Source organism: Mauremys mutica, chromosome 4 (assembly GCF_020497125.1).
Source record: "Mauremys mutica isolate MM-2020 ecotype Southern chromosome 4, ASM2049712v1, whole genome shotgun sequence".
Classification (NCBI taxonomy): domain Eukaryota; kingdom Metazoa; phylum Chordata; order Testudines; family Geoemydidae; genus Mauremys; species Mauremys mutica.
Window position 1 is genome coordinate 91,953,167 of NC_059075.1, and position 12,721 is coordinate 91,965,887.

The 12,721-nt window shown below is 39.6% G+C and overlaps 1 protein-coding gene across 5 annotated transcripts in view; it reads right to left on the bottom strand.

Moving 5' to 3' along the window:
- Nucleotides 1–1,123: 1,123 nt before the first annotated feature.
- The window catches only part of WT1 (WT1 transcription factor), a 135,612-nt gene continuing 124,014 nt past the window's right edge, over nucleotides 1,124–12,721 (bottom strand). For 3 of the 5 annotated variants that reach the window (XM_045012384.1, XM_045012381.1, XM_045012383.1), the window contains 3 exons: nucleotides 9,012–9,101; nucleotides 6,330–6,422; nucleotides 1,125–2,739 (listed from right to left, as the gene is read on the bottom strand). In XM_045012384.1, the coding sequence (XP_044868319.1) occupies nucleotides 2,618–2,739; nucleotides 6,330–6,422; nucleotides 9,012–9,101 (305 nt within the window). In that variant the 3' untranslated portion in view covers nucleotides 1,125–2,617. Of the gene's footprint in view, nucleotides 2,740–6,329; nucleotides 6,423–9,011; nucleotides 9,102–12,721 lie in introns of all 5 variants that reach the window. The other 2 variants (XM_045012385.1, XM_045012382.1) reach the window with 2 other exon arrangements.

Below are 12,721 nucleotides of genomic sequence, written 5' to 3' on the forward strand. Positions count from 1 at the left end.
GGAAAACTGTGGACACACCTCTTTTCTGGACACTGAAAGTCTGGGCCATGTTGTACTGTAGTTTTGGTTACATTTCAGGGATATAGTTTTATTTATGTTTGACTAATGCAGGCATAACTTGAGGTTGGATTTTTTGTTTTGTTTATAGTAAAAACACATCTGGCAGATCTCTCTTTTGGGTGCAGACTAAAAAACAACCTGTTTTGTAGTCAGAGAACACTACTGGGTAAATCAGAGAACATTCTTTCTAATGCTTAATGTTGCCAGAGGACAAGGCGGGGCTGTTTTATTTATTTAATACAGCATAGTTTTACACCCACCATTCGCTCCAAATATTTGATGTTTGCCACACGTTATGGGTTTCTCCAGAGAGATGCAGTCTTTTGGCAGCAAAAGATAAAAACTGACTGATATAAACTAGTCACAGTACCCTAACAGTAATTAACAATGACAGGGCCGCCCAGAGGATTCAGGCCCGGAGCGACTAAAGGGCCCCCCGCCATGAAATGCCGGCCGAAGACCCGGACCACCGCCAGGCCAGGGCTCACAGGGCCCCTGTGGGGTCCGGGGCCTGGGGCAAATTGCCCCACTTTCCCCCCCCCCAGGCGACCCTGAACAATGATGCAATATCCATGTGAAAAAGAAAACTTAAAGAATTAATTTAAGTTTTCTTGAGGATGCAGCTGCCAAAAGCTTAACCTAACATAGCTAGAGTGCCATTGTGTTGCATTAAAGAGAGAAAAAAGATCTTGGAAAGATTAAAAAATAGTTAATGTAAAGGGAAGTAGGATACAATAATTTTACAAGGTCAAAATCTGAGCCTGATGGCACCAAATCAGGTTGTATTTATTTACAAAATAAAAATCATGCCAGATGACAAAGTAACCATTATTTTTATCCTCATTTTCACACTTCACCTTCTAGAAAAGAATGAGTGTTTTTTTCAACCTGCTCAACTGATTTAGTGTACCACAGTTGTAATTTAAGTCTTACTTGGTATCCAGCCTATGACCTCCTAAGCTAAAAAGGTATTCATGCCAACTACTACATGTGATTCTATAGAAGGCAATATTTTCTATTTCAAAGATTTTTTACTAAGCTGTAGTGTTTTCACTGACATTGTGTTGGTCTAACCCACTAAGAGACAAACTATTGTAAGAAGAAAAAAAATAAAGATTGAAGCAACTGTTTTATAACATATGAAACCTGATACTGTTTTCTGTTTCCAGTACAATTCCCCAGTGAGATGGATAAATTGTGGTCAAGACCTGGACAGGTTAACTAGTGGTCATCAATGCTGGTGGTACCTTTATATACAAAAAATGGAAACTATTGGACATGGCATGTGAAATCTAATACCAGCCATGAAACAAGACAGCTGTTGGACTCATTTTTTTTTCTCTTTGAAGGGGCTTTAATTGAAAGCTTGGTGAAAAATGCAGGTTACATTCTTAGTGTTATCAATAATTTGTAACAGCAACAACATCAGAACAGTGATGCATCTAATATTTATACACTTTCTAATTTTAGTTGTCTAAGAGCAATACATTATCAGATATATATATACACACACACACACACAATTTCAAGCAATTAATAGGAAATAATAAACCCCTCCTCCCAAAACCCTGAAACAATATATTTCCTCACACTAATGTCTCTTTTCACATATACTTGACGAAGAGTCTTTTTAAGTTACTTATCTTAAGAGTAATCTGTTAATGGAGATCCTGGACCAGCCCCATTTAAGTTCAGTTTTAAGTTTATACAGCTTGCTAACCACATAACCAGTGTGGTTTACATTGTAAACAAATCCCAAATGTCTACAATGACTGGAATCCGTTTGGGGGTAAGAAGAAGATCTGTGCATCTCATGATGGAATAAATTTAAACCAGTACAAAAAAAATAAAGATTTAAACAGAGAAAATACAGTTTTGGGGGATCAATGCTATAATGTTAAAAGCAAGTTAACTTAATTGTAAGATTCTCATTTTCTGCACAAAGTGGTACTGCTTCATCTAACTTTAGCTGCTCTAGAAACTGTAGGGGGGGGGTTAAAGTTGATTTTTGAAATTCAAATCAGACCTTACATTTTAAAAAATTGCCCTTAGGCAGTAGAAGTACAAAGCTTATCAGAAATGTCTCAGGTGTTTTTTTGGAGTGTGTGGTTGTATTAGAAATTGGAAACTTAACCATATGCACATATGCAGTAAGCACAGAGCTTACCTTAGCAGACATGCACACATGCCCTACACATGGTTTGACTGAATAAGATACAATGAATTTGCACCTGGAAAAGTTCAGGTAGAAATAAAAATTTAAAGCTTTTTAGAGAAAAACCCATCAAAAGTAACTATAATTCATAGTAATATTTTAACTGTAACAGTCTTTGTAATTCCATAACAACGTTACAAAAAAACCCAATTAACATTGAATGAGAATTTTTTTTAAGTCCAAATGGATGACAAAACTGAACAGAATCCTACGGTTTAGTTAACTTGTCTCAACTGGGTAGCGAAGACAGCCGTAGCTTTCCTAAAGAGGTGGTCAAGGATGATGGAAGAGTTTGCAGTAGTTCATATTGTCCCATCTGGTTTATTCATTTGTTTGAATTGTCTAAAGGGCCAACTGAAGTTTAGTCATGTTCCTCTGGTGCATGTTGTGATGACGGACTAATTCATCGGATCTGGCAAATTTTTTTTGACAGCTGGGCCATCTACAGCTGAATGGTTTTTCACCTGTTAACAAAAACACCCCACTGTTTAACTGGCATAGAGATGGATTGAAACATTTACCATTTATTTTGTTTCTTTATAACTCCTTTCAATAGGAAACTAACTATGGGCCCAGATCTATAAGGTACTGAATGCCCTCAACTCCCATTCACTTCAGTGCTCAGTGCTTTGCAAGACCAGGCCCTAAATGAGGGCATTTCTCACTCGACCCACGTTTTAAAGATGCCCTTTTAAGATTAAGCTGAACATTTGCAACAGCACATTCCTGAAGGAAGCACATAGGCCTGGCACACCAGTGGTTATTCTTTAAAGCCTGATCCAATGCCCATGGAAGTCACTCATTTCCAGTGACTTCAATAGGCTCTGTCAAGCCATCTCAGTGAAAACCTAATGAGCTGGGTAAGAAGAGGTCTATGGAGCTTAGCCTCAGGCTTAGCGAACTGGTTCAAAAAGTTCCTCACTGCTCTCCAAGCCAAGCAGACTTCACATATCCAACTGAGAAGAAAGAATGGGAAATTATTGGAGGCCCAGAATGCAGGGGCGGCTCCAGGCCCCAGCACGCCAAGCGCGTGCTTGGGGCGGAATGCCGCAGGGGGCGCTCTGCCGGTCGCCGGGAGGGCGGCAAGCGGCTCCAGTGGACCTCCCGCAGACGTGCCTGCGGAAGGTCCACCGGAGCCGCGGGACCGGCGACCGGCAAAGCGCCCCCCCTCCCCGGCGTGCCGCCGTGCTTGGGGTGGCGAAATGGCTAGAGCCGCCCCTGCCAGAATGCTCCATATTTTCCTAGCACTCCCCTAAGTAAATCAATAATCAAAAAACCAAACAGACCCCACATAGAAAAATATCCTTTCTGCACTTTTAGCAATTCTTCAATTTACCACAGCATGCAAATGCAGTAGCAAGTCACATTTCTGACAGCGCAGGAGTGCTGGAGAAAAGTCCTCAGCAGCTCAGAGCAGGGCACAGGTCAGAACAGAATTGGAAATTTTATTCTTCTAGATTTGTATCATTAGTAGTATAAACTTGGATTTTCTATTTGTTTGTTTGTCTTTCTAAGTATGTACAGGTCTGTTTCTGGAACCTGAAGTCATCTGTGCTGGGCTGGCTAGAGGTCCAGCATTCTCCAATTCAATATATTCTGGGGTTGGCATGAGCTTTCCTAACTACCACTACCCCACCTGCCTCCGTGGCTCACTTTTTGTGCAGATCATTTCAAAACTTTCAGATTCACACTAGGGGAAATTTGGATTGTGGTGAAGTTTTGTTTGTGTAGGTTTGTGTTTTTGTTTTTTGTTTTTTTTTCTCAAAAAGCAGTGAAATAGATACATAAAGGGGTTTTGAAGTCTAATTAGCTTAACAAATACTTTGACAACCTCTGATTATTACAAAAAGGTATCACATGGTTTAAACAGAGATGAACTTTTCAGAATTACTAATAAAATCATAAACTTATATAAGTGAGAGTCACTCCATCAGTTCTCAGCAGCACTGGCCAAATCATCCTCATTGATGTGAATTAATCATTATGGGCTAGATTGTAGCTTTGCCACAAACCCTCCATAAAAGAAGCATGTAATTGTGTTGCCTCAGAAACAAATCTGCTTCTCCCGTTGCTTCAGCCCTATACTGGGTGCAGATTACTTTCCCTTCAATGCTGGATCAGCTGCACTATCCTGCACCCTGGGGAGACAGTCAAAGCTCTGCCCACTCCTGCCTGTCTGCTCAGGAGGAGGACTAGCAGTCATGTGGGGAAATACAGGAAGTAAGGTGGTGCTTCCTCACTCACCTGTGCAGGTATTACAGGCTGTCTTCCCTGCCAAAACAATTGTGCTTTTTAGAGTCAGATGGCTAACTCAATTTAGCTACCTTACCATAAAATCCCTGGAGAGACAAGGCACTGTAATTTCTGCCTTGATGTAGCTAGTTAAGGTCAACTCCAAGTGGGGTGCTATAGTACTGACCTCAGCTAGCTACATGGAAGGAATAAACTACCTGTTGTCCGTAGCTCTGTTGATGTAGATCCCTGTGGAGACATCTTATGTTATCTATCTTGCTGTAAAAACCCACCTATTTTGGCAGTGAAGACACAGGTCCAGCTCACATTGTGGTTATAAGATGGTAGGGCCACAGGCTCTAGTATTTGCTTGAGTCATGTGACTCTTGGTCCTCTCACTCAGGCACAGAACAGAGCTTGTGGCCTTGTCTTCACTAGGGGAAAAAAGGTGTTTTCTTAACTTGAGTTAGCTAACATGAGGTAAAATTCTAGTGAAAATAGGCAGTTTGTAGTTTTCATATGTTGACAGGTTGAGGTAAAACCTACACTCCCCCATGGCCTTTAACGCAATCTACTAGTTTGTGTGAAAACTACACACTGCCTTGTCTTCACTAGGAATTTACCTCATTTTAAGTCATGTTAACTATGAATACAACTTTTTTCCTAGAGAAGATGCACTCAATTTCAGGCCAAGTTCACACTGTATCAGCGGGCATACACCAGGGGTTAAAACTGTGCCCTTTACCATTTGCAGACAATAAAAGTGTAGACAACGAAAGACACAGCACATTGTCTTAAACTTTCTTTTGGATGCAGCCTGGAAAGTGCCAGTATTCTACAGGCGAATAGTTCTGATTTTTGTAAATTCTTTTTTTTAAATCTTAAATATGAAAATTTTGTGGGAGGGAAGGGAAGAGAAAAAGTCCTTATCTTAGTTGGGAGAGTAGGACTTTCTACAAGTCCTTGTCTCGCAGTGTGGAGGCATATTTCAAAGCTTGAGACTATTATGAATAGCACTAACTTATCTAATAATATTGAACTCTAGAAAGGCAGTTGTTTATTGGCAAGATATCCTGATTTTCATATAATAAGTTAGTAGATCAAATTGTTCGGCTAAGAACGGTGCAAAAATAATTCTAAAATTACTCCCAGAACATGAGGTTCAAGTTAAAATGCTATGAAAAAGATCTATTGTAATTTCATTGTTATGTTTCCTCAAATGTTCCTTGGACATTTTGGCATGTTTTTATTTTAGGTTTTGTGCGTGTGGCTCTTTAGTGTTGGTGAAAGCTGCTGTCTTTATCCTCAGGCGAGATTACAGTGATGCCAGCTTCCCCAAGATACCTTACATTAGGCCTCAGCCCTGACCTAGAGGAGCCATGAGTAGAGATGAGAGGATCCTTTAACTCCACAGCCCTTCTGCTGAGGCTGGCACTAAATGGCCTCTTTGTGGGCAGTTGTGGGGATGATAGTTTATGCACAGTGGATGTTTGTGGACTGAGATCACTAAAGCCATTTCACAAAAGCTGACAAAATACATTATGCCAAACTGATATGTCCTAAAAGTATGAAGTACCCAGGAGTAACATTTTCCAAAGCACCTAAGTAACACAGGAGCCTAAGTTCTATTTTGAAAAGTGATTTGGGCATCTAGGAGCCAAGTCACACTGAAAGTCAATGGGACTCAGGCTCCTAAGTCACTTGGGCACTTTTGAAAATGTTAGCCCACGTTCAAAGACTCCTGCTAAACATTTAAATCACAGTAAAATTTATTTAGTTTAAATAAATAATGAAATATAAATGTGAAGAAAAGTTTACGCACTTGTTTTACCTGTATGAGTCCTGGTATGAGTCTTCAGATGATCAGATCTGGAGAACTTTCTCTGACAGGTTTTACACTGGAAGGGTTTCACACCTAAACAGATAAAACAAATCTATTCCTGTATTCCAACAACTTTTGGGAAGGATCAGGGAGATCAATTATTTCTGAATTATCAAAGTACTGGAATTTTTTTTTAATAGTTCCTGTAACTACTCCTCCCCTGCTGCCCGCCTACGGGTCTCAAAGATCATTAATCAGGCTTCTGCACAACTTACCCTTTCATAACCCTATCTTTCTCCTACAGACCAGTTAACACTTTCAGGTATAAAGTGTCCCAGCTGCAGCCAGTGTAAGCAAGCACTAATCACAGGATTCAAAATATGAAAAGTCATGATCAGGAAAAGCTCTGCAAAGTTATTAATTTGTTGGTTCCTGTGGTTTGGTACCTCTGGCATTCCACCTCAAGCTTTGTGTATTTGGATTCAATTTGGTAAAACCAGATTGAAAAAAAATCCACCTGACAAGTTTTATTAAACAATATATATATTGTACATGGGTTCTTAAGGATTTGTTCAACCCAGAAGACCTACCATGGGATTGTCAAAAACGTATATATATTAGGGGAAAAAATTAAGTGAAGCCATATAACAGTCTCAAAAACATCCCTCCGCACCCCAAAAGAGCCACCGCTGAGCATTCTGATTAAAGGTTTGCAAGACCCAAAGAAAGTTTACATGAACTGCTAGTTTTTATGTTTAAACCGAAAGATTCCTCTGATTTCAGGTTTCATTATGGAAAGTTTCACACAGCTGAAGTCCATCATATTTCTCCTATTATCTCTTAAGGGCCAAACTGTCTTCCTTAGGATAAAAACTGAACAAACAGACTTTGCATAAGGAACCTTGTAATATTCTGCAATCCAGAGTCAGGCCACAGAGCCATTCATAATTGCTACAACATTCTCCACCCTATAGCCAAGGAGTGCTTCCTGTAGCCAAGGTGTTCCCCAAGGGTCAGTCCTAGGACCAATCCTATTCAATTTATTCATAAATGATCTGGAGAAAGGGGTAAACAGTGAGGTGGCAAAGTTTGCAGATGATACTAAACTGCTCAAGATAGTTAAGACCAAAGAAGATTGTGAAGAACTTCAAAAAGATCTCACAAAACTAAGTGATTGGGCAACAAAATGGCAAATGAAATTTAATGTGGATAAATGTAAAGTAATGCACATTGGAAAAAATAACCCCAACTATACATACAACATGATGGGGGCTAATTTAGCTACAACGAGTCAGGAAAAAGATCTTGGAGTCATCGTGGATAGTTCTCTGAAGATGTCCACGCAGTGTGCAGAGGCGGTCAAAAAAGGAAACAGAATGTTAGGAATCATTAAAAAGGGGATAGAGAATAAGACTGAGAATATAGTATTGCCCTTATATAAATCCATGGTACGCCCACATCTCAAATACTGTGTACAGATGTGGTCTCCTCACCTCAAAAAAGATATTCTAGCACTAGAAAAGGTTCAGAAAAGGGCAACTAAAATGATTAGGGGTTTAGAGAGGGTCCCATACAAGGAAAGATTAAAGAGGCTAGGACTCTTCAGCTTGGAAAAGAGAAGACTAAGGGGCCATATGATAGAGGTATATAAAATCATGAGTGATGTTGAGAAAGTGGATAAGGAAAGTGGATTATTCCCATAATACAAGAACTAGGGGTCACCAAATGAAATTAATAGGCAGCAGGTTTAAAACAAATAAAAGGAAGTTCTTCTTCACGCAGCGCACAGTCAACTTGTGGAACTCCTTACCTGAGGAGGTTGTGAAGGCTAGGACTATAATAATGTTTAAAAGGGAACTGGATAAATTCATGGTGGCTAAGTCCATAAATGGCTATTAGCCAGGATGGGTAAGAATGGTGTCCCTAGCCTCTGTTCGTCAGAGGATGGAGATTGATGGCAGGAGAGAGATCACTTGATCATTGCCTGTTAGGTTCACTCCCTCTGGGGCACCTGGCATTGGCCACTGTCGGTAGACAGATACTGGGCTAGATGGACCTTTGGTCTGACCCGGTACGACCGTTCTTATGTTCTTATGTTATGTTCTTATGTGCAGAGTTTTTGGCCAGTGTAGCCACATGCTTAAAGTCAATAGGATTCAAGCACATGTTCACAATTAAGCACATGCCTAAGTGCAGGATTGGGATCCGGATGCAGAGCAGTGCTCTGTAGAATGCAGTGGGTGTGGTGTACACTTCATCATCTGCTCCTCCTTTCTGCACAGCAAACACATGGTAGTTCCATTGCCTTTTGAGCCTCACATGTGGGTGAGTGCAGGTTTTTCCCTTACATATTTAAATCATAAGCATCACTGCAGTATTAAGTGCATTAATTGTTTGTAAATTATTACTTTTATCAGATTACTAGGAGATGGTTTTATTTTGTTTAATCGTTCCTTGTTCAAAAGAGAGAATATTTCCCACCCCATGCACATCACTCCAGAGAGCAGAGTGTTTCATTTTGAGAGTTTTCTTACAAGTTTGCAGAATCCAAAAGCTCAATTATTGAGGCATAAATCTGTGATTCTGAAATGCTAGTAAAAAATCATCACCCTGGAGTCCAACTAAGGATGCATCTTCCTGCTAAGAAGAATGTTAGAGAGGAGAGAGCTACAGCGAACAAACCTGTGTGTCGTCTTTGGTGTCGTTTGAGTTGGTCTGAACGAGAGAACCTTCGCTCACAGTCCTTAAAGTCGCATTGGTATGGTTTCTCACCTTAAGAGGACAAAGGTTTCATTAGAAAGGTATTGCTGAATTCGAAAACATGTCAGCTTCATTTTTAATGAGTCTCTTCATTTATAAAATGTGTTATATTAAAAAGGCTAGGGCTTCTTCTCACATTTTTTTAAGTTAATGGGCCAGATTCTCAGCTGATTCAAATTAATATAGCTTGAAGTCAATGGAGCTATGCAGATTTACACCAGCTGAGGATCTAGCACAATTCATTTACCTAAGTTAAATTTGATCTTGAATCAGTTTGTTCTAAAAAGGGGTAAAAATAGATTAAAATTACAAAAACGGAACCCACGTTGCATGAACATTTATTCCAACATTTGACATTATTCTATTATTTTACAATAAAAACATCAATGTCTTTTCCCCTGAAGACCATTTCCAACCCCTTCTACAATTTTTACAAGGAAGTAATTTACACAAGTGAAAGATTTACAAATTGCTGTAAACTGTATTTGAATGAGAAAAAATTAAACCCAAAACATTAAAGACGGGCAAATTTTTATCTGGTGTAAGTGTGTAAAAGAATTGGCAACATTCAATCCTGGAATAAAGCACATTTCTCCCCCAAAATGCTTATTCCTTCACTTCCCTTAAGCACCATGAAAAGCAGTATTTCACATGCAAACACCTCCCTCACCCAAGTCTATGAAATCCTTGAGAGCCTCATACAAAAATTATCTAAAAACTTTTCCTATGTGTTTTGTACATCTCTATTCAGAACCCTAGAACTCAGCCTGCCTGGGACCAACGCTGGCCTTAAAAATAAAATAAACAACAATAATGTCTCACATTCATACAGCACCTTTCATCACAAAGAGCTTGACAAAGCATCTAAGCATACAAACATAATAGAAATGCAGCAATTTCAGGAGAGGAGAGTGGAAACCAATTGGAATACAGCACACTGTGTAATAGTGGGGTGAGTTAAAATTGTGACCAGTACAGAAGGGCTAACTTAATCTTACTGACACAGGATTTTTAAGGCCTGATTCTCATTTACACTAAGGCCTTTTTACACCACTCTGGCATGCTAGAAGGGCATAAAATACATACATTATATTTACACCCACTATAAGGCCCTTTTACAATGCCAGAATGGAGTCCTTTAATGTGTATGCAGAGCAGGAGGACACTGGTTTTTAAATACTTCATATGAAAGTTCTACACATAGTAAACTGCATGGAACTTGTTTTTTTCTGCTTTGGAAGGGTGAGGTGTACAACGAAGACCCAAAATGAAGGCGTTAAAGAAAAAAGGAGCTTGAAATGAAGTGGGGTGGATTTTTTAAAAACGTATGAAGTTCCCAAACACCTGAATTTCAAGATTCAGTGTTTGTGATGTTAGTTCATAATAATAGCAGAGAAATAGGTTTCTGTTAGCCACATTTGAATCTAGAATGAGTGCTGTACATTCTGAGGTGCAGAGGAGGCATATGCGAAGATATTATGTTTATGTTGGCATGTGATCTACGAAAGTGAATTGACCCCTTTACAGAGTACATTTGATTGCAATTACAGTGTTAGGACAGTTAGAAATGGTCTATGATTTAAGGGGACATTGCAATTTCTACTTGAAAATATTTATCTTTGTAGCTTATCCTTACTCTTTTTAAAAATTACAGAGTTAATACTTTGCTATCATTTTTGTATTATGAACTTATGATTTGGGCTTAAAACATAAGCTCATTCTAGGATGAGTCACATTCTGATTCAGCAAACCTTTTGCAAATGTTGTTTAACTTTGTTTATATTAACAATGAGGAGTCCGGTGGCACCTTAAAGGCTAACAGATTTATTTGGGCATAAGCTTTCGTGGGTAAAAACCCACTTCTTCAGATGCATGAAAGCTTATGCCCAAATAAATCTGTTAGTCTTTTAGGTACCACCGGACTACTTGTAGTTTTTGTAGATACAGACTAACATGGCTACCACTCTGATATTTGTTTATATTAATGAAGATTTACAGTGGTGTAGCAAAGATCAGAATTTTCACCACACTTAACATCTGTATAAAAACCTTTATAACTTCCTGTGGCAGGTACCCAAAGGAGTTTACTGACTCTTAAACCTAGTGATAAGCTATTCCATATCTGTTCAGTTTATTTATGTAAATTATTACATTTGCCACAAGTGTTTAAAATGGTTCTTTATACTTTGACCACAAGAACTTCCGCAGAAATGCCTACTTCTAGGAAACCACTTACTTTCAAGAGATTCAGCCATTTGACAGATTTAAGAGACTGAATGTCAGTGGAACAGAATGCAGTGACAGGATGATTGTCTCCTAATTGCAATATAAATGCAGAAGATTTTTAATTAGACATTTGAATAGAACAGTGTAACAGGCTTGAAGGCATCCACTTTGAAAACAAAAGGACCTTTATTTTTGTTTTACAAAATGATCTATTCGCCTGAGAACTCTGATGCCTTTTTCAGACTACCTTATCAGCAACCTTCTTCTGCTGGAGCCAGAGTTGCTCACTTGCATTCAGATTTGTTTGGACAGAATTGTTATGCAATTTAACCATTAGAAGCCAGTTTGTAGATTAAAGCCATTTAAAAAAAAATTAATTAATTAAAAACTATTTTTGATTAGAATAAGGAAAACGTCAACCAAAGCACACATGGGGGTCAGCCAATCCAGCAAACTGACACAAAGCAGTGTGTTGAAATTGAGTGTAGAAGGAAGGGGAGTGAGATTTGGAGAGGATCCAGAATTTCTCTCTCTTCCATTCTTCTTGGGCTTCAGCAGGGGCCTAATTAAATGCCCACTGAAGTCAGTGGAGATACATATTGACTTCAATAGGCATCAGAACCAGCATCCGATTAGGAAAAGTGCACTGGGTGTTCAACACTAAACACTCAGTGGATTCTCTAAACCCGCGGTTCTCAAACTTTAGCAACCCAAGGACCTCTATTTTGATTTAAAAATTTTCACGGACTCCTTAAGTCCCTCACTCAGCCTGAGGCCCTGCCCCCACTCCTCCCCTTCCCTGAAGGCCCTACCTCTGCCCCACCTCTTCCTGCTCCTCCCCCTCCCTCCCAGCACCTCCTGCACATCGCTGAACAGCTGTTCCCTGGTGTGCAGGAGGAGTTAGGAGAGGGAGGGGAAGGAGTTGATCAGCGTGGCCAGCAGACCCCTGGAGTGCCCTCATGGACCCCCAGGCATCCACAGACCCCAGTTTGAGAAACACTGCTCTAAACTGCTTAGCAAAAAGCTTGTTTGTGATTTCTTCTTTCCCAGGGCTCACTGGGGGCATCCCAGGTTAGCGCTAAAGCTTCCAGGTTTGAGGGACACTCAAACAATATTTCCCATATGACAAAAACAAAACAGAAAGGAGTTGAAGATCAAACTGCACCTGCCCTTTGCCCTTTCCTTGCTCAGTTTTTCGCTATCATTTCCATTTCAGTACTAACAAGAAGAACATAAAGGCTGACCATAATGCAAGATAAAGCTTTAAACATGGGGGAACGGAAAGAGAGTTCACTATGAAACCATTTCTTTTTACAATTAAAAACTCAAATTGCACTTTAACTTTAGGTTTAAAGCACTGCAAACATAAGACAAATCTGAGCTGGCATGGTTCTGGATTGTGCTTT